Genomic DNA, 22191 nt, shown 5'->3' on the forward strand with positions numbered 1-22191 from the left:
CCGCCCCTCCCCCGGCCGAGGTTTTGCTCCCGGTTCCCGGACCGCTTTCGAAACGCGGCTTCGAAACCGGCCGCTGCCCTCGGCGCTTTCTCGCCGACCCCTCGCTGCGCAAAGGCCTCGCTGCTTTGCGTGGGGGACGCTGGAACCGTGCAGCAGCGGAGGCTTCCCTTGATAGCTCCAGTGGATAGCTGCACTTCAGGCGCTTCGGAGAACGCGCGCCTTCGGTGATACTTTTGTCCCCATTCTCGCACCATATTAAACAAACAAGGTAATAAAAGCGGGCCCAGGTATTCGTCTCCCCTTGCGGAGCCTTACAGATGTTACTTTGCAGCTCTGAGGGCACGGCAGAAAGCTGTGATGTTTGGGCAGGAGCAGGTGACACGACGATTTCAGTCAGGAGAAGAGAGCAGAAGCGTTTTGCACGCTGGCGTTATTCTGCAAGGAGGAGGACGCAGCTTATGCACCGCACGCGCTCAGAGCACGGCTAGCAGCACTTACCTGAGCCGACAGTTTTACCCTTTCCGATCTCGTGTGCGCTGGCTAACGCCTGCTTGCTCGGTGATCTCCAGACGAGGTGTGCGTGAGTCGTCAGCTCATGCCTCGAGGACTTGCGAAGCCATGGATTTCCCGTCAGGTTGCTGTGGTGGTTTTTGCTGTGCGGCGTTTGGTCTCAGCAATGCTGGCAGCACGTGCGGATTCACCGCCCTCCCCGAAGGACACCTGTATTTTAAAGTGATCGTGAGCAGCGTTTATGCAGAAAGGTCTCGGGTCTAAAACTGCAAGCTAGCAAAGTGCCAGGAGTGGGGCCGGCCGTGGGGCCGTGGCGGGGCACAGCCGGGCGCAGTGCTCCCGCGCGCCCCCGGCCCTGGCTTCCCGCGGTCAATCCTGCCTGCACCGGCTGCGGTCAGAGCRCTTCCAGTGAACTGCACCGCAGCCATGAAACCAAGCGCCTGGTAACTGGCACCAGCGGCTCCCCGGGGCCGCTCCRGTGTCGGCAGCCGAGAGCGAGGCAACGGCGTGGGGCGATCCAGCCTGCCTATCTGGATGACCTCCAATATGATCCACCCAAAGTCTTTTGTTCTTGTTCTTTCAGACAGAAGAAAATACACAGAATGCAGAAAGGGGACGGGGCACTTGGGGGGAATATAAGAATGCAGTCAGAGTATGCAGGGATGCGACAAGGAAGGCTAAGGCCCAGCTGCAATTGAGTCTGGCAAGGGGTGTTGAGGACAACAGGAAGGGCTTCTTCAAATACATCAGCAGCAAGAGGAGGACTAGGGAAAATGTGGGCCCACTACTGAATGGGGCGGGGGCCCTGGTGACAAGGGATACAGAGAAGGCAGAATTACTGAATGCCTCCTTTGCTTCAGTCTTCACTGCTAAGGGCAGCCCCCAGGAATCCCAGAACCTGGATGTGAGGGAGAAAGTCTGGAGAAGGGAAGACTTTCCTTTGGTTGAGGAAGATCGAGTTAGAGACCTTTTAGGCAAACTTGACACCCACAAATCCATGGGCCCAGATGGGATGCACCCACGGGTACTGAGGGAGCTGGCAGATGTTGTTGCCAAGCCGCTCTCCATCATCTTTGAAAGGTCCTAGAGAACTGGAGAGGTGCCTGAAGACTGGAAGAAAGCCAGTGTCACTGCAGTCTTCAAGAAGGGCAAGAAGGAGGACCCAGGCAACTACAGGCTGGTCAGCCTCACATCCATCCCTGGAATGGTGATGGAACAGATCATTCTAGATGTCATCTCCAGATGTGGAGGAAAAGAAGGTGATCAGGAGTAGTCAGCATGGATTCACCAAAGGGAAATCCTGCTTAACCAATCTGATGGCCTTCTATGATGGAATGACTGGCTGGGTAGATGAGGGCAGAGCAGTGGACGTTGTGTACCTTGACTTCAGCAAGGCTTTTGACACTGTCTCCCATAACATCCTCCTAGATAAGCTCAGGAAGTGTGGTTAGATGAGTGGACAGTGAGGTGGATTGAGAAGAGGCTGAAAGGCAGAGCTCAGAGGGTTGTCATCAGTGGCGTGGAGTCCAGTTGGAGGCCTGTGGCTAGTGGCGTCCCCCAGGGCTCAGTACTGGGTCCCATCCTGTTCAATTTATTCATCAGTAACCTGGATGAGGGGACAGAGTGCCTCCTCAGCAAGTTTGCTGATGATACCAAGCTAGGAGGAGTGGCTGACACACCTGAGGGTTGTGCTGCCATTCAGAGAGACTTGGACAGGCTGGAGAGCTGGGCAGAGAGGAACCTCATGAGGTTCAACAAGGGCAAGTGCAGGGTCCTGCACCTAGGGAGGAATAACCCCATGTACTAGTTCAGGCTGGGGGCTGACCTTCTGGAGAGCAGCTCTGCAGAGAAAGACCTGGGAGTGCTGGTGGATGACAAGTTTACCATGAGCCAGCAATGTGCCCTTGCGGCCAAGAAGACCAATGGTCTCCTCGTGTGCATTGGGAAGACTGTTGCCAGCAGGTCGAGTGAGGTGATCCAGCCCCTCTACTCAACCCTGGTAAGGCCTCATCTTGAGTACTTTGTCCAGTTCTGGGCTCCCCAGTACAAGAGAGACATGGAGCTTCTGGAGGGAATCCAGTGTAGGGCTACGAAGATGATCAGAGGGCTGGAGCATCTGCCCTATGAGGAATGGCTGTGAGAGCTGGGCCTCTTCAGCCTGAGGAAGAGAAGACTGAAATGGGGATCTTACCAATGTCTACAAATACCTTAAGGGGGGGGGGTGTCAAAGGGATGGGGCCGAACTCTTTTCAGTGGTGCCATGCAACAAGACAAGAGGCAACAGGCACAAACTGAAACACAGGAAATTCTGCCTGAATATGAGGAAAAACTTCTTTACTGTGAGAGTGACGGAGCACTGGACCAGGTTGCCCAGAGAGGTTGTGGAGTCTCCTTCGCTGGAGATATTGAAGGCCCGCCTGGATGCAACCCTGTCTAACATGCTCTAGGCGACCCTGCGGGCAGGGAAGTTGGACTAGATGATCTCCAGAGGTCCCTTCCAACCTCAGTCATTCTGTGATTCTTTTCTTTCTCTTTCTCTCCTTGCATACTTGCTTCCTTGCTTCCTTCCCTTCCTTCCTTCCCTTCCTCCCTCGGGCCCTCCTTCTTTTTCACTGGGCATAGATGAACTCTCAGTGTCCAGCTTTGACCGGGAATTCGGCATGGAACATATCTCCCCCCTTGACAACTGCTAGTTGTAATGAAAAGCCAAAATAACCTCAGACTAGAAAATTTCCTTCTGGAATGAAGAGTGGTATCTGAATCTATCTCCCTGAAGCCTGGGACGCCATGCAGCTGAAAAGCCTCTCTGAGGCAGATGTGTTATTAGTCGGGCAGAGGCCCTTGTCAAAGACAGTGTTGGTGTGGTGCAAAATGTGCAAAGAGCTCCCATTGTTTACGACGTTGTTGTGAAATCTTTTGTTCTCAGGTCATGGTTTTCCATGGTTGAAGCGTATTGCTCCTCTTTCTACAGGACCATCCAAAAATCTGTCCTGTTAGCCATGTATAGAAAGAGACATGTCCTCTGTTCCAAAGTGCCTTCTGCCAAAATTGGGGAAATCAGAGCCGAGGTGGGAGGCAGTGACGGGGGTCCCGGGCTGCAGCTCCGGGCTGTCCACTCATCGCCTGGAGGAGGCTGGATATGGTGGCAGAGGAGCAGGTCACAGTTCAGGTGGCACAAAAAAAATTGTGAGGCTCCTGTTGGACATGACTCATGTTAAAACATTGGTGTATCACACACAGGTATAAATTCAAACATTAAGGTAACTTTGATTTATATTTACCTAATTAAACAGTTGCTATATTTATATATACCAGCAAAGAAAAACCTGTGTTAAAAGCCAAATACTTACATACATATTTATAWGGCAAAACTTCATAAAAAAACTTAATTTCCAGCTATGATACTCACCATCAGCTTCCATCCCATCATCTCTAAAGTGCTGTAGCCCAAGACATGAACCGTATTTCCTCCGCTTGTCCTGTGACACAAAAGTCAATCAATCAACAGCATCAACATACATGTCTCTTAGGCATCTGCAAACTGCTGAACAGTATGATGTGTCATTGTCCCAAGGGGAAATAAGAGCTTGGCTTTTCAATAAATCAAAGGAGCCATCTTATTTTATATTGAATGGTGGTTTCATCCAGAAAAAAATTGCTTTATGCTTTATTACTCATAAAAGGCATCACTTTTTTTGGTCTCAAGACACATCTTTTATTTAAAAGCTTAATTCAAAGACTGCCAATGTGTGAACAGTCCCTCCTGTATGAAGTCTGTATACCTTTCTGACTGGAATATTTTGTCTTTAAAACTCTGACACTCTCAAGTCTCTCTGGCTCCACATGAAAGAGTCTTTCAGGAGGTCTCTCTTGCATGGTAAGAGCCTGAATCATTTATTTTGCAGAGGAAGTTTTGTGTGCCAAGTCACATCTGAAGAGACGAGATGTGGAGCAGACCATGCAAAGTGAGTATCAAACTAAATCTTCCTGACAGAGTCCTAGGGGTACGTACAGCACAAGCCATTTTTAAGGAAGGAAACAGAACACAAAACATGCATAATAATGAAATAACACTGTGTTTGTGCATGAAAATGGATGACTTGAAAACAGTCCCACGAGGGGGCTGACCTGGCAGCCTCTCAAGGGAAGACCTCCACGGGGCCCAAGCCCACCAGCCCTGTGCGGCCACTGGCCGTGGTGGTCCTCGACCCACGCACAYGTCCCTGCGAGAGTCCCTTTGCGGGCAGGGGCCTGTACCTCAGGAGGCTGGCAGCTACCGCAGCTGGCGGTCCCGCTGGTCCCGGGTTGGCGCTGAGGAGAGGACCCTGACCACCGCCTGGTTCTTGCAGCCAAGTGGCGCCATGAGGACTCCCAGGCCTAGGCACATGCAAATGAATTAAGATCAGTATGTGTTAGAGGTGTTGTGTGACTGAGTCATGAGCACTGTTTTCAGGTTTTAAAAGTATGCATAATCCCCTTTTTATTTTTTTAACCGTAGTTATTTGTTATTCTGAAGTCCATGCTATAGTAAGGAACTAGCAWTGCAAAATGCGGTTTAATAAAGAAGGTCCCGACTGTGCAAAATGTGGACTTGTTTTTGTACAGGGGGAATCTCCTTCAAATGTACCTTAAAGTCTTCTACAGCTTTGGGGAATGTCATATCCCTCCCTTATGCCAGAGGACTTGAGCTTTGCTATCCGGGCACACTCAGATGTGAAAAAGGAGCAGTGTTTCACCCCRACCCCTACCACGGTCAGTAACCCACCACCTGGCAAAGGGGGGCACGGGCAGCCAGCTGGGCACCCTGACCACCCCCAGCAGCAGTGGCAACAGTGGTGAGATCATGGTCAGTTCCCCTCTGAGTCTCTCCTGGGCTGTAACAGAGTGATATTTTTCCACTGTTGGTAGCAGCCTCATCCAGACAGAGGAAAAAAAAGAGAGAGAGAGAGAGAGAGAGAGAGAGAGAGAGAGAGAGAGAGAGAGAGAGAGAGAGAGAGAAACAGGAAATTAAATGTATGTTTGTCCAGAGTTTGAGATTTTTGATATTCAGGTTTGGACAAAAGCCATGAAAGAACTGTCAGACTGGAAGTACTTGGTTCTCCTGCTAACTGCAGGTTGCCCCTGGAAGGCTGAGCRAGGCATTGCCAATGTCATGGCATGTCTTGCTTGAGACCTGTTAGACTGCGAGTCATCAAACTCTGAATTTTCATGATTCTAATTACCGTCCTCACACCCTCTTTTCCTTAATKTAATATTTTGTCAGTAAAAACACAAACTGTTCAAACTGCAAACATACAGYAGTAAGGTCCACTGAAGTCAGTAGGTTCCTGACTTACACTGATCTGGATTTGACCCTAGAGCTACAGGCCTTTCAAATTTTTTGATTTTTTTTTTAAGTTCTAGTGGCTCTCAAAAGACCTGTGAATCATCTAAAAATTACATGGTGGGAAAAATGAAAAAAGCTAGCAGAATAAAGCAACAGCRAGCATCTCCATCTCAAGTGCCACCAGTGGCAGACACACTGTGGGGAGGTACTGGGTRCTCTTTAGAGCAAAGGAAGAGCTTGGAAGAGAAAAGCTGAAGCCAGATCAGGGAGAGATACACCAAGAAAGGCTGGCCATGACAGAAAAATACAATGGGCCTCACGGCAAGCAACYGAAGACAGACTTCTGCAGCTACCTTTTGTTGGCCTCATAGACCACTCTACAATAGCAGATCACTATGGTCCCTCCTGCTAACTCATCTGAAAGGATTACATAAAACTCTTTAACAAAACATGAACAGAGTTGCTGCTTTTCCAACAGGCAGTCACTGAAAGTCAGAAGCACCCTGTGAGATGGCAGTTTTGCTGGCATTAGGACTGGTGAACATCATCTTCAGACTGATAGTTTACGGTCCTTCACTTTGGTAGTTTGGGGTCTGTCCAAGATGTTCAAATCCCAATAAAAGAGACTGAGCATTACACTCCCCTGCAGTTTTTTTCTGCTGATGAAGCTGGTTTTAGCAGCTGAGACATCCAGAACCAATGGAAATATCCTCCAGCACTTCCAATATGTTTCCATATACAACAGTGTATTGTTATTTCTGGGCAGAAGCRAGTATTTTGCTGCCAGCACCTGCAAACACCACCTTCTGAGTGCAGGGGCACCTCTCTAGCATGTGCAAGCTCCCACYTAAGCTGGCATTCAAGATCCAATTTGTCTTGTGGCCATGCTTGGATGATGTCTCGTGGGCATGGCAGGGGAAAGGACAYGTGAGCTCCCATTACCCAGCGGCACTGGGTACTCTCACCTGCCCCGTGAAGTGGCCAGGCCCTGCCAGGGCTCTCCTGCTGCTCCACATCTTCCACATATCCCTTGCAACASTGTTCTCAGTTTGACATCAGGTAGGCAAGTTGAGCAGGCTACTTCCTAGCTAGTCACATCGCCACTTGCCCAAAGCCACAGGGAACCGTAAGGGCAGCTCCATTGCTGCCCTACTCACCTATGGGGCAAGACCTTTGTGTATTCCAGTTTTCTTTCGGACCTGCAGTTCTCTGGAGAGCATTGCTATGGGTTCAGAGTCAGGGTCCATAACCCTAAATAACAAGCAGAGGGACCCACGTGTAAAACCAGCTCTCTGAGGGAATCGCTCACTACACATACTATATAGCTCCCCAGGGGTGTAGAGGACATAGAGCCATCCAAGCACAGGTTTGCTGAGCTCTCCTCTGCCCTTTTCCTATCCCATTACCACTGGCTGAAGTGCAATACATCACACAGTTCCTGACACACAGTGGCTCTGCTTCGGGGATTATACCTGCTTTTTCTTATCTTACCAGGTCCTGAAAGCTCCAGGGAAATACTGCAGTAGATGAAATGCAGTGTCAGCTAGTGCTCTCTCTGAAATCAATTAACACAAAGGTATCAATACTGTTTTATAAATATTTCCTGGAAAACCTGTGCTTGGAACTGCTCATCCCCAAGGGCAGTAAATATTCCAGAACTGTCACAAAAAAACCAGTTTGATATCTTTACTGGAATTTTCAATCGATCTTTAAAAATTTAAAAGATTATCTGCAGGCAGGATGTTTTTAATGCTCTGAAAACTGGGCTGTAGCTTTTAAATCAAAAGCGAATACACAGTGCTGAAAGTAATTTGTAGTGTTGTTTCCTTTTACAGCCATCAGCTATGCAAGACTTGTATCCTGGCAGTGTACTTTTTCATACCTCTATTGTTGTTGTTCATTAAAAAAAAAACACTCTAAACTTTTGGTCTTCCCTGTACAAATCAGTCACTTTGCACTTAGATGGCTGGCTGGCTTGACAAGACAACTTAGTAGTTATTTTTCATCTTATGCTTTATGATGTTTCTATACAGATCTACATAGCGATAACCTACTTCCTCAGCTTTGAGCAGAAGGGTGCCACAGCTTTGGCTGTGGTAAGTGACTCTCTTGTTTGTAGGTACTTGTTAGAGCCTCTAACCAATTCCTGGAGGCCACTGCTGACTCATTCTAGCATTTTAGCACCTTTGCAATTTATAGCAGCCGAGTATTGTAAATTTAGTTTCAGAGCTGTCTCAGTTGCTTTTGATCCTTGATTTCCAGTAGTACCTTCACATAGTCTGTGGATGCCTTTCTTAGGAAAGGGACCTCAAAAGCATTCAGATGAGAAAGACTGATCTCTCTCCTTTGGCAAATTATGGCATAGTGGCTAGGTTGCCCAGCATGTCTTTTCAGACTTCACTTAGAGAAATCCATGGTCTGAACTGTTCAGAGGAATCAGATCCCACCTCTGCCTTGTCTACAAAATCCAGCAAACATTGGCAGTAAACAACCCTGCATTACTGATGTCACCTGCTTATAGTACAGCAAGAGGAATGTAGGACTGGTAACGCACTTGATATTTGGGAAGGGGACAAACTGCACAGGTTGGCAAACAGTAAAGAGAAGGTTTGTCACCTCTGGCCCTTGGATTTGATGCTGATACCAGAATAGCAGACTAGAGGGAGCAATGTTTTCCCTTAGGGATGCCAAACTAGTGTTGYCTGGGATTAACTGAAATGCTAGGTTATCCTGAGCCTAGTCATGACATATCTCAGCAAGGCTGCAGAGATGTACACAGATAGCCTATAAACTGACTTACGTTTTGGCTGAGTACTCCAAACCATCTCCATTACAAAGAACTTGAACTCTCTCCAGAGTGCAGAGCTACAGGCAGGCGAAGGAGAGACAACTGCCCMGCTCTCTGGCTTCTTCCAGCTTACCCACAGGCAGATCCTTAGCTGTGTGCTACCATCACATATCACCAGATGAGGACGAAACACAAGCTCTCCTCCCATCACAGCTGTGAGATTGACTTCCTGAGGCAGATACTGCATCTTAAGGCACAGCTGTGAGATTGATTCCCTAAGGGCAGATACTGCATCTTAAGGCATCGCTGTAAACAGGTGGAACAGACTTTTCTGAAGCTGAGCCACTGCAACAGGCTGCATGAGTCCTTCAGCCAAAGCCAGGCTGATTAGCTCAAATGATTGCTGGTGAGGGATGAGAAGGGCTTCGCAGGCTGTCTYGCCTGACGAGCAGCGCTCAGGCTGTCCCCCGGTGACACAAGGTCACCACTGGGTAGAGATGTGACATCTGACTGTCYTGCATACTGTATAGATTTGAGAAGGGGATATTTTGTCATTTCCAGCTTAAGAGAATAGACAGAACAGAAATAAAAAGTATCTTAAACCTAGCTACTAAGAAGGTATCTCTTCAGCAAAGCTGGCGTAAGAGGTCCCCAACCTTTGCCCTTCACTCCTTCATGCCATACATTTCTCTCAGGGCTATCTTTAATCCAGCTCATTTCAGGGATCTAGTTCATGTTTAGGACCCACAGATGCAGCAGATCATTCATTTTTAGGTGGGGGCAGGGGAGGAAAGTGTGGTCAGGGTTGGAGGGCACCTCTTCCAGAGGCTGTGGCACACTGGTGAGGTCATGTGCTTGTAAAGCCATTTATGGAGCTGGTGAACTGTGGAGGAAGCACAGGAACAGGCAAGCAGCTTTCATTGCTAAGTAAAAGAGAAGTGGGGTTACAGTAGTTTGAAACAGCTTCTCCAAAGTGYCTGCTTCTTCTACAGCAATTTCTGAAAACATGTAACTCTAATAAAGGGCTGGGTTCCTGACTCATGAAAAGCAGTTTAATTTACAGAAGCAACTCACTCTTAGGGCAAACTAATCTGCTGTGTGTTAAACAAGCATTTCTTGATGGGCTGCTCCCACACAGCCAGGGCCTGTGTCCACTCCTTCACTTCCTCCTCAATTCCTCAGCAGTGAGGCACCTACCCAGGCTTGATCAGCCCCAGATGTGAGTGGGCTGAATGGTTAAGCTGAGGCATGAGAATCTGTGCCGGAAAACATCGTATGTCATGACTAATGCTGCTGTATGAGCTGCCAGTGCCTCTGGGGTGCATCAGGAAGATCTCTGCTACAGGAAGGTGAGCTACTCTACAATTATTTTCTCTGAACTGCAGGAGAACTTGCCTGCCCTTCTAGGCACAGAAGGGTAATTATGGGCAGACACTGGAGGAGGAACAGCGTGTAAATGACTTGGCCTACATCTGTGCTGCAGAGCTGATGACTTCTCAGTGGCTGCTGAAGTGGCACCCGGGTTCTTGCTGACATGCCTAGCTGGCCCAGTTTGAAAGGGGCATCAAGCACAGCTGTGAAGGTATATGGCTGGATGGGAATTGCTTAAAGAACGAGTTAAGTCTGCCTTGAAGGCCTGTTCTCTACCAGTTAAAGAACCAGCTGAGTTCCTTCCCTCTATGGGTTGGTGTGGTTTCTACAGCATAGTTTGTTCCTCTAGCTGCTGGAATGGTTCCCATGCTCCCCCTAAGAAAGAGGGTTCTCCTTTACCGCATGTGATGCAGTGCTGTAAATGCCATGTGWGAGTTGCTGACAATATGCTGATATTTGACTGCTGTTCATTGTTGGGATGTGAAGAATCACCAGGTGAAAACTGCTATGGTATGATGAATGCTTCAGCTTAATMAAGTCCTTGTCCAGGGGAGTCAAGGTGAATTTTGTTTTCTGCTAAGATCAGGCCTTGAAATGTATCTGGGTCTTTCAAGTAAGTGAGGTTCATCATTCAAGCCTAACTTGAAAATGCTACTTGTTTCAACTTATTTTTTCCTACAATGATATAATACATTCTCCTGCTTTCAGCTCCAAGTTTGCTGTATTCATAGGGTGGCCACACAGTCAGATCTACCCTAGGGTGAGGAGGATGAGGTTCGAAGAGCAAACACACACCACAGCATCTATCTCTGGTCTGACCACTGGCAATCCAAGTAGTTGTTCTTGAACCTCGTCTCACAATCATATTAAAAAGAGCAATATCCTAACACAGATAAGCCAAACTTCATGTAAGTTCTTTTTCTGTTTCTAGGCCCTTCAGGATCTCTGATTTTCAAGATCTTCCTGACACCTATGAAGCTAAGAACCTTATTCTTAACGGGTAAAAGCAGAGTGAAGGGATGGAAATTGGAAGATGTCTTTTAGACTACTGCATATTGTCAGGTATTACTGCCTCTCCTTGTCTTCAGTGGTGAGCTGGAGACTCAGAGTCTCGCCAGAAAGACAGACTTTAAGATGCTCCAAAGATTTGCAAAAAATCCCCCAAACCCTGAGGGCTAGAAACACTGCTCTCTTCATTGCCCTTGCAAATATAATGGCTGAATTAGCCTGTTTTTTTTCAAAGCATCCCTTGGTCCCTTTTGAGCAAGAACAGGATCGAGTATAGCAAGTACTGAATTTGGCCAATATATTTTCAGACCTACCAGTCTTCAACGGTCTCTCTGACATATTGATTAATGCMTATTAACTAGAATCTCTTAAAACTTCAGCTGTGTTATGAAGTATGATTTAAAGGTTTATCTTTTATCCTAGTCTGGACTGACACTCTTGCAGAAAGCAAGATGTTGTTTAACTGAGAGTACAATTGCATATAGAATACCGCAGCCACACACGGAAATCAGGTAACCATGACCTCAAATGGATAATAATGATCATTTTCCCCTCTCCTAATTTCCATATGTGACGGAAGTAATTAGCTGTGTAACCGTGTACGTATGTGTCCAGCCAAGTATAGCTGAAGGGCTTGGAGCAGACCCAGAGAATCAGGCTCTCAAGCTCAGCCTCCTCTCCTTTCAAGCAACACTGGCTTCCCATACAAAGYCTGTTAGAACTAAGTCCTGTGGATGTTATTTCTGGATTCCCAATACACTGTTTATGTAAATGAGACAATCCTTTGATATCCTCTTGGTTTTACCAACATATTTAACACTCTTTAACCTTCATGGGAAAAGACACTTGTGTTATATCAATAACTGGGTTTTATGTCTTTCCTCAAGGAATTCTTTTTCCACTTGAAATTCATAATGGAGCAGTATAGTTCCTTCAATTCAAATTTAAACAACTGGCTCAGTATTTTACACTGACTTACTTCTCACTGCTGCTCAGACACATCAATGCTTAGCCAACTTTAAAGGGGTTTTTCCGTGCTTTACTAGTGCTATCCTAAGGAACCTTCCTTTCAAATAATGCTTCTTGTGAAACCTTGCTGTCTCTTCCACTTCTGCTCTCCCACTGGCGCTTAGCAGCAAGGACATGAGAGCAGGGCTGCACTTTTTACATTTAAATAAATGTGTTCTTGTTCCAAACAAGGTCTGATCTAAATAGGCCAGACAGAAGGAAACAAGTGTTACCTTTCCCTTTTTTATAGCAAAACACTTCATTAATTGTTGAACTGCTAACAGTATTATTCACTCTACCTTTGCATCTTTGAATACAACTGAAGCAGTGACAGACTTTTCTCCTGCACATTTCAGAGCACCAGAGAATCCAGCATCATTGCTAGTGAGGCTTTATCCCATTTGTACAGAGCATCCTGGCTCAAAACACCCTGCAGCACCATGGTGTGCTCCTTGGAGAGCAAAAGACAGTGGCATGCCTGCTGTGACATGTCATCAGTACTCACTGAGTTTATCCTTACTAGACCTTTCTCTATCTCCAAAGCATCCCAAGATGTCCTCACTAGCTCTGCCTTCCTGCCTGTTCACTGATTCGCCTTGCATCRCGGCCTCTGCAGCAGCTCTGCTGTGGCAACTCCCTCGGTTCAGGGGATGGTTGCGTGGTCTGTTTGGAAGACGCATACATAACAATTGCTTCTCAGTAGCACATCATGCAGAGCTGCAGGAGGGTGATACTATGGAGTACCCAGAGCTCCTATATCTCTCCGTCAAGCCAGTCCATGCTTCCCAAAGGTAGTGTCTGAAAGCTGCTGTAGTGCTTAATTGAGAACAGCCTGCTGTTTAGACTGAAATTTCTTCTCCCTGACGCAAACTGAATCATTTCCAGGGACTTTCACCCCCTTTCTATAGTACAAATGGACTGCAGTGGTCTTCATACCCTGAAGTTACTCTGGCAATTCCCTTGCTTCAGCTTTTGTTTTCAGCCAACATTACTGTATTCCAGCTGTTCCCATTTATTTCAAACAGCTCAGCAAATTGTGCAAGTCTGGCACCTAGAAGAGATTTAAATTGTGGAGCAGCTGAAGACAACTGCTCTCTATTCTTTCCAGTTATCAGGTGAATGAATGAGATATCTGAGTATTGCGCAGTGAGTATTGCACACCTGGCCCTGAAAGGTATGAACTCAGATGTGAAATGAGTGCCAAGGGCCCTTGGTCCCTGAGTGGCTTAGTACTTTTAGTCTCTTTGCAGATCTTGTTCTTGCATTTTAGGTATCTTGTCTACCTAATGTAAATAAAGAACAAAGTGTTATTCTCTACCAAAAAAAAAAAAAAAAATCTGTTGTTGATTAATAGTCTGACATCCACTTCTATTAAGGATTGTATACAATCCTCTGGAAGTGAAACTTGGCTCTCCTGAAGATGTAGAAAGGAATGTAYTGGTGCAATGTGAGGGATATTGTTAACGAGTGCTCTTAGCTCTGCTATTTCTACAGCAACCACGTTCAAGTCAACAGAAAACAGTTTGTATGTGCAAGGCCACCTTTTGTTTTCTTCTCTGCCAGTGATGAAGGTAAGGCCTCCCCCCTTGTGGGGGCTGGGGTTATGCCAAGGTTACTTGAATGCTGATAAAGTCCTCTGCATTTCAATCAGTGTGTTTAAGAAAGTATTTCCCCTAAAGACTATGTTGACACTGTCATTGCTGTTCCCTTGGAAGAGGTAAATGCAAATTCCCTTGTGGCAGGCTTGCTGGACCGGCTTCAATATCACTAATCAAGAAAAGAGATTTGTCTGTCAGCGAGAATTGCTGTGCTGCTTGATGCTTATGCGAGGTTGCGCAGAGCAGCGTGAGTCTCAGTACGCACGTTCTACTGGGAGACGTGATTATTTCAGATCTCCCTTCCTTCCAAATTAGAACATAATGGAAATGTTGTTTGGAAAATATCAAAATAAGCTTATTGAAGTCCTTTGTTTAGATGTTGGTGTTTTAATATTTAAGGGATTCATATTCAGTAGAAAAAATCTGAATTAAGTGCTTGAAGATTCTCTTATATSTCAATAAAATTAGTGGTTCTGTGAAAAATTTCCATTCCCATCTGCTGGAAAAAAAAAAGTCAGTCAGTTTTAATGAAACATTACTTACTAAATAAATCTGTATTGCTGGATACTCCCAGAGTACCAAAGATATGTTTCTCTGGTGGTCAGTTGTCCTCACCACTAGTCTGGGGTCATTTCTGTGACAGCTGCTTTCTGTGAGGATAGAGAAAGGCATGGCATCTGGCCGTGACAGAAAAACTAGCTTTGCCTTAGTTCTCTCAAGGTTTTCTTCCCTGTTCAGAGAGGGATGAGCAAGCAGTTCTTGTTGCCCGCAGGCAGCCAGGGTCCTTGTGGCAAGGGCAGGGATGAAGGATGGTGGCCACGGAGGGAGGGAAGGACGACCGGTGCAGCAGTACAGGTCCTACTCCACACCACTAAGCGTGGGCCCTCTTTAGCAGCCGTGAAATGGGAGCTGTACCAGCCTTACTTTTTCCAGCGAGTGTATCCTAGGGCCTTAGGGATCTTATCTATAATTTCCTCACAGTAGATGTAAATAACCCAGAGTTTAAAATCAAAGAGCTTCTGGCAGGTTTTTCTGCAGTCCTAGCAACAGTGGTGAGCTTAAGGAAAGGCTAGATCAGAGCAGGGATCTGAACCTGGGAAATACGTGAAGGCGCCTGGTGTGTCCTGAAATGGTTCTCTCTGCAGAAACGTTTCACTACTTCAGCACTGTGAAACACCAAATTTCTCAATTTATAGATTTTCCATTTCATCATTTCTTTCTTCTTTTCCACTGCTGGCTTCTAGTTTTGGGAACACCTGGACACATGCAAAAAAACCCAACCAACCAACCAACCAACCAACCAAAAAAACTGCCTGCATCATCTTCAAATGCAGCCAGTTCTGGAGGTGTAAGTAAACTTCTCGAGGCTACGTGATGAAGTTGGGTCTCTTCACCATAGAGGGCTGGAACTTTAGAGTACCTTTGATATCACAGGTAAACATAACACTAAACAGCAGTTACATAGGGAGGAGAAAGAGCCCAATATAATTGTGTAGTGTTATTATTCAAGATTTGTTCAAGTTGATTCTCTTCCTTGGTGGGTAAATATCAAATTAAATGGTTTAAGAATGAAGATTTTAGAAAAAGAGGAAAAAAAAGTAGCCTCAGAGCTTAGTATTCTTTCCTAAGAAATCTATGAAGTCATCTCTTATAATGTGAGAACAGTAATTTAACTGTACGATAAAGCAGATTGGAGAAATGCAAGAAGGTGACAGACAAGCATTTCCAGCCACCTATGACTATAAAAATCCCAGTTCACAATGTAAGTGCTCTTTAAGTGCATCCAGAGGGCTCTGTTTGTGAAAGAGATCAAAGGATCAAATACAGTATAAAACTGTTGTCCTTACCATCTCAATTTGAGACGATCTCTGAATCCCTCCATGTGCTTCTCTGCCAAATTTTGATTCTTTCCCATGTTCTCTGGCAGCACTGTTAGAACATGAGATAGGGTCAGAGAGCAATTTCTGGTATTACTGAGGTGTTTAAAATCAAGCCTGTGCTTTGATGAACCATACGACACCCTACTTTAGACACTGTGATCACTGAGACAACCCCATGCTGGGCTGGGCGATGTCCTGCACCTCTGAGTCAGGTCTGCAAGGGCTGCTGCTCGAGACCAGGTAATGTTACCTATGCACATGGATGGTGGTCTGGTGATGAGCAAAGGTTGGGTTTGCTCTGGTGGATGCTTTGCAGAAGTCCCTTTCCCATGTCCAACTGGAAGATAACCTTTTGCTGCTGCAGTCTGTCCTTGTTTGGAGAGTCAGATGGACTTCCAGGTTGCACGTGGCTGTGGGTTGCATTTGGCTGCACGTACCATGTACAGGAGCTGCTTGGACTGCCCTCTCAGTGTTACTACAGTCAAATTTTTCCTTGTGTCACACCTGTGTTTGAACTTGCTTTTCCTGTTTCTCTCCACTACCTAGCAGCTGCATATCCGGCAGCGTGACGTGCCGGCATCCTGCTCTGCTCCATATGGCATTGGGTGCATCGTGAGTGCAGGGATCCTACAGGCATRTAGTGACACATGAAAATTTGTGGTCGAGGACAGGATTCATGGGAGGATTACACTACTACTTCAAGGCAATTGTGTCTGTCAAAGGAGCAGGGCAAACGGCCCTGAGAGGGAACTGCCTTGGCCATCTTACAGCAAGTCAGGACTGTGTGTCCCAGAGCCCCAGCTGCATCAGTGCTGCCCTCTGCACAGGGCCGGGCAGCCTGCTCCCAACGTGCTTTGGGGGTGTTCATATCACACCTCCACAGCGAAGACATCTGCTTCCGCCTAGCTTTCCTTTGCAGCCTGATGGGGAAGTAAGTGCTCCCAGGATATGATTAATCCTGTCGTTGGCTCTACAGCAAAGTGGGTTGGTGCCCATTTCTCCCTACTGGCTATACAGGAGGTGCAGAGAGATAGTTGGAGGTGGGGTTTACACTGTGAAAGCAGGTGGAGTGAGTGCTGCCTTTCATGCCCCAAAGTGTGGGAACTGATAGTCTTTGGATATAATTTTACTCTAGCTAATACCACAGAAAATGCTTTCTGCGTAATGTGTGTAATCCTTTTTGAAACTCAGAAAGCCTTGTCTGAACTGAGAAAGCTCCAGATGTTGCTATAGCTCTCAGAAAGCTTTCCTGTTCCAGAAACCACATCAAAAAAATAAACACTATTTTTTAATTAATAGCTGAGTTTTAGCCACTGTAGAATGTCTTAAAGTCCTTCTTCCCCAGCATCATGCAGGCACACAACTAATGAACAYTGCTAGACCATCCAGTGTAGAGCTAGTCTAAACCTGTCAGTAATATCCAAGGCTGATTCCATACATTAATTATACATTGTGTAAAAGAGGATTTCCTAACAGCTTTTTTAAAGTTAAACTGAAGATCTGGATCTTTCCTTTTTTACATGTCAAGGGACTAGATAAACCAGAATGCAAAATCTTGTAACAGCTATACTTCATGTATCAGCATTGCACTTCAGTGCAATCTTCTCCAGAGCACCTCCCTTATACCGTAAGGTATCCTGATGTTTTAAAATGAACCTCTCTTCAAAGGAGCATCCTCAGGCTTAACACACATCCCTGATTCCTCTTAACTTATTGCACATCTTTGAAGGAGTGGAGATCCCAGTGTCCACCTTTGAGTGCTAATAGCTTTGRGCTATGATGGGTCACATCAGCACCTGAGCACCAAGGAGGCTGGAATGTGCTGGCAGGGTTTTCACAAGGTAGCGAGGAGGAGCGGGGGCAGACAGGAATTTGTCCATGCCGCACCATCAGAGGGTTCCCACACAGAGGGAGTTTTATGGAGGTGCTTAGACCATGGCCAGCCTGCTCTGCTCGTGGTGTTTACAGCACTCATGACTATAGCACTGTGCCTCAGATCTCCCATTCTTGAAAAAGGCTATTGAGGACGTGTAAAGAAAAGCAATCCTTGCAATGTCTGATGTCTTTAGGTAAGCTATACTGATAGGTGAAAAATTGTGTCCTTGCTGGTTCCCCAATATTTTAGCTATCTATTTCCTTGTAAAAACAGGTTTGAATGGCATGTTCAGCTATGAAGTAGCTATAGGAAAGAAATCAAGAGTAAGACAATTAAGGTATTACAACAACGGCTACTTCATACAGAAAAAAAAAAGACATCAACATTTGCAACTGAAACTGTGGACCTGTAACTTTACCATTTTTAATAGATTCACCTTAGCTTTCTGGAGTGTCCCCAAGTAGAAAAAATGCATGAAGTGGCAATATGCTTGCATGAAATCTCTGCTGGCAAAGACCACACTGAGACTAACTGCCTCCTGTCTCCAAAARTGTTAGGCTGGGTAAAAAATACCTTATTTAAATCTCAGCATTGGCAAGGGTAGAGCATAATTTCCCAGGCCAATGGAAACAAGGATCTTTCCTAAGAACCTCATTAAGATGACTGCAGACAAGTGCTAGCAAAGCAGCATGATCAAACCTTGCCTGAATACAGATGTTTGGGTTTTAGCTGTAGTGTGGCTAGAACCTTAATATCTAGTCTTTAGTGATAGTTCTGGGAATGATTTACAATTCCCTGAGGCTACATTGATTTTAAGTGGTCTGTGAGGCATTTCATTTAAGGAAATGTACATTGACTACAATTTTGGACTTCAGTTTTAGGGAAATACACAGGCTGACAAGTGGTTATAATTCTCTTACAGGTGCATTCACTGCAAAACTGCACGAATGCATTGTAGAGGTTTCCTAGCAACTTCCTTTCACAGTCTCTCTGCTCAAACCTGTTTTGAGATGTGGGCTATCATGAAACAGTATTTCTGCGTATTTAAATTAGTTTTGTTCTTTTAGCTGGCAAGACAAATGCAACAGCAGCAGTAGTGTTTGATTCATATCCTTTTCAGCTATTCCCACCAAAACTAACAAAAAGCTGAACTAATAAAGGTGGGTTTGTTCCTTTTTTTCTCTAACCACATCACCGACCACTGCTCAAAGTCCTGAGCAACAGAAAAGCTCAAATCTATCCTTTTTTTTTTTTAAGAAGACATAGGACCAGTATGTTCTCTGACCTCTTCATCATTGCTAAGTGCATTCTGCATTTCTGAAGCTAACACAAATTATGTACTTTGGACAACTTTTTCTACACATGTGAGAGACATCACAATTTTAGCCAAAAACCCTCTTAAAAACAAGCAAAATCAAGTAATTAAACCTTGCAAAGCTTTGTATGCATGCATGTGTATTCAATTTAAAATTGGTCATAGATTCGATTTCAATCTGTAAATCCACTGACAGCATCCAGGCTTGAATACACTGAAGTGCTAATTCAGAATTTTGTATTGGCTCAGTCTACCTGAAACGACACCCTTAGCTAAAAGCAAAGTGCAGTWTGGTGAGCAGAATAAATTCAAGTGAGTCTGGATATAAGAGGGATGCAGGAAAGAAACCCAGATTATCCCAGTCTCCTAAAATAGCACCGAGATTCTACTTGTTATTGAACTCACTTGTTACATACATTGATACACCTCCAAAGATAGCAAGAGAAAAAAGAAAGGATCCTCCCATGCTTTAGCAACTGGCCAAAATGCCTCAGTGTTTTGACTGGCACCTGGGCTGCTCCGTGATCTCTCTCTTGCTGGGAGCCATACACAACTGAAGTTCAAGAGGAAATATGAAATTAAGTCCTCATATGCTGTAGCCAGACTCATTCTTACCCTCATCAGGAACCATCCCCAGCTGATCCTGAACAAATCGTATATTCATGGAGCTTGTTGTCCCACCTGGATACAGCTGAGGCACAATAACAGTCTTTCCAAGACCATCTTATGTAAAATCTCCCCCTTTCTCCTCAGGCTTGGCTGCCGTTACGATTATTTTACTCCAGCATCAGACATCTCCACACTGGGAATTTGCCCAAATTCTGGCATTTGCCATACTTCACTGCTATAAACCATTGTATTTCTTGCTTAAACATTAGTGTTTGCACCACTGCAGCTATGTCAGTTGTTGGCATCAGTTGCAGAGATTAGGGCAAACTTCCAAAGCGTATCAGGCCTTGGATTTCTATCAAAACCCATCTGTTCCTGGCTGAAAGTTATTCCCACCACCTTTATATCTGGATGGGATAATGAGCTACTTGGACCCATAAATTAGCACAACATGTAGCTCTTTAAATAGCCTTCCTCTCCAGAAAGTGATAGCTCCTACTCTATCTTATGTACAACAGTCAATTCAGAGAGCTGGGAGCACTTCTAACTGACAATGTCAATTGTTTTCAAAGTGCTCGTGCACTGCTGCCATTTGAAAAGCAATTTAATATCGCTCCTGACACTGCCTCTGTCACTACAAATAGTTTGGAAACAACTTGTATTAAACAGTGGCCAAGAGCCARGATGCTTGCCCTTTCTGAGATATCCAGGCTGAATTTAGGTATAGTTTATGCTGGGCAGGAGTGCAGGTGAGCATTTCAGCAACCTATCTCCTCTATCAGTTTAAAAACATTTGTTGTTAATTGGGTGTATGCACAAGGGTTAGCCCCATACCTCAAGTCCTGTCATAAGAAATCAGTAATTAAAGCCTGCAAGGACTGGAAAGAATTCAGAGTTCTATTGTTCCAGCGTGCTGCAGCGAGCTGTAACGCTAAGAGTTAACACTGCTGCATGCCACCACAAATCTGCATAATRCCTTGTATTTGGCAGCTTATTTGCATAATTTTAAATGAGTCTTTTGTCTTGAAAATAAAATCTAAACCAGAGCTTCAAAAATAATTGGAGATATTAACATTTCATAGAATTGGAAGGTTCAGTTAAGTATATTTGTCTGAACTCTTCACTTGAGGCTGTTAAAATAGTTTTTACACAGATTGTTCCTTTATTGGAGAGCCTTGGGTGTTCTTTCACGGTGCCATTTTGCCTATCCTAYGTAAGGTCTAATATGCTCACGTACACCGCACAAGCGTGCCTGATCTGGCCTTGCGGTGCTCAGACCACCTGAAGGGCTCAGCAGCCCCGGCCCAGCTAGCTCGGTGGCTGCTGCACAGCCCTGCCCCAAGCAGTCCCACCGACTTGCACAGGACAGCTTGCAGGGAATACCATCTGACATATGCAAAACTGRCTGTGGGACCAGAGCTTTAATAATTTTGTGTTTAGACCACACTATAGCACTTCAAAATCCACTGCATTAAGCTGGAGAAATAATGCCAGTAGCTGGAGACTAAATCCACATAATAAGCACATTACTATTGGAGATGTGCTTATCTCCAGGTTTTGGATGCTTCACTGTAGGTGGCTGCATGTAGGTGTGTGAGCTCAATGTCCAACCTCCCACTGCCATGGGGCAGTCTGGAGACAGTGATGCAGGTCACTGGAGAATGGATACCTACATTTGGTCAGATGAATCACACTCCAGGCTCCATTGACTGTACTAACTAGGTCTCCACTGACTAAAAGGGAGATGAGACACCTAAATTTAGATGCCTGCTGTCTGGATCTGATTCCCAGTCTTAGTTCAGTTGACAGTTTATGAGTTCTTTGCTGGTTGAGCCTTGACCCTCTCACTCGTTCACGCTCTCCTTTGGGAAACAAAGCACAGTGCCTTTTACTTGTAGTTCTGCGTTTCAGCGTAGGAGAATGGGCGATTAACAGGAACTGGCATTTTAGCATGTTTTACATCATAGTTTATCAGAGCAGCAGAATAAATGCTATAAATGAAGCCAAATAAAAAGATATACATTTAACTCAAAACTTGCCTGTCATTATGACTGAACCATATCTGAACTTCCATCACAGTCCCTTATACACTGTAAACTTCTGTAAATTCCTCAGGGCAAGAGACTTGTAATTTCTTTTTTACAAATTCACAGGATTTCTAAATGTTACAGCTCATGATGATACACCTGTGCTCTTGATTTTGCAGTCTCAAAAGTTAGGCAGTACCAGAAAACATCTTCCCCTTTGCTTCAGTTCTCATCTCTAACAGTTCTAGTTAGGCTGTTCCTCTTTTTCCTGCACTTTGCCTAGAGGAGCAACAAAGGTGAGGAGGGCCTCTGCCTCTTCCCCTGCCAGCCAGGGGAATAGTTTCAGGGAAAGTCTTAGGCAAATCTAGCTTGGTCTAGGTGGCATGTACAAGTTGCATTGGGAGAATGACAAGGTTATGTATGCAGTCCTTGGTAAACAAGCTGTCAGATGGTAACAAGTTTCTTCCAATCATGCTTGATTCAAAAAAATTTTTTTTTTGGGGGGGGTCTCCTGCTCATAATTCAAATTTGGGTGAACTTTCATGAAAGTGATAATTCCAGTGCCCTCCTTTAAGCTAAGCCTTTAGTAAAATGTTTCAAAGACTATTTAGGGTCATCTTTTTCTATCCTCACCTTTTGAAATAGCTGAACTTTGTAGTTAAAACGTCCTTTAAAAAAATAGCCAAATGCAGATGTGTAGTATTAAAAATCTCAGCCCAAATAATTAATGCCTGAAAATTTTGTAAATACCCAGTTCATCAAAGCTTATAGTGCCAGACAACATTTACTGTATGTAAAACCACCTGTATGTACAATCAGTAGCAAATAAGTCTGTATTTGCAAATCTACCTAACATAAATACATGCACCAACATA

The 22191-nt window shown here is 45.1% G+C and overlaps 1 protein-coding gene across 4 annotated transcripts in view; it reads right to left on the reverse strand.

Moving 5' to 3' along the window:
• Positions 1-8: 8 nt before the first annotated feature.
• LOC146589422 (uncharacterized) overlaps positions 9-22191 on the reverse strand; it is a 28171-nt gene continuing 5988 nt past the window's right edge. The window contains exons 2-6 of one of the 4 annotated variants that reach the window (XR_014897197.1): positions 15457-15538; positions 4768-4887; positions 3920-3989; positions 3227-3705; positions 9-720 (exon numbers count right to left, since the gene is read on the reverse strand). Coding sequence is in view for 2 of the 4 variants with exons in the window: in XM_085316323.1 (XP_085172449.1) it covers positions 631-720; positions 3920-3989; positions 4768-4887; positions 15457-15524 (348 nt within the window). In the remaining 2 variants the exon portion in view is untranslated. Of the gene's footprint in view, positions 721-2827; positions 3706-3919; positions 3990-4767; positions 4888-5278; positions 5303-15456; positions 15539-22191 lie in introns of those variants that run through there. The other 3 variants (XM_085316323.1, XR_014897198.1, XM_085316324.1) reach the window with 3 other exon arrangements.

Source organism: Rhea americana, unplaced genomic scaffold (genome assembly GCF_003343005.1).
Source record: "Rhea americana isolate MKP2758 unplaced genomic scaffold, rheAme1 scaffold_46, whole genome shotgun sequence".
Classification (NCBI taxonomy): Eukaryota; Metazoa; Chordata; class Aves; order Rheiformes; family Rheidae; genus Rhea; species Rhea americana.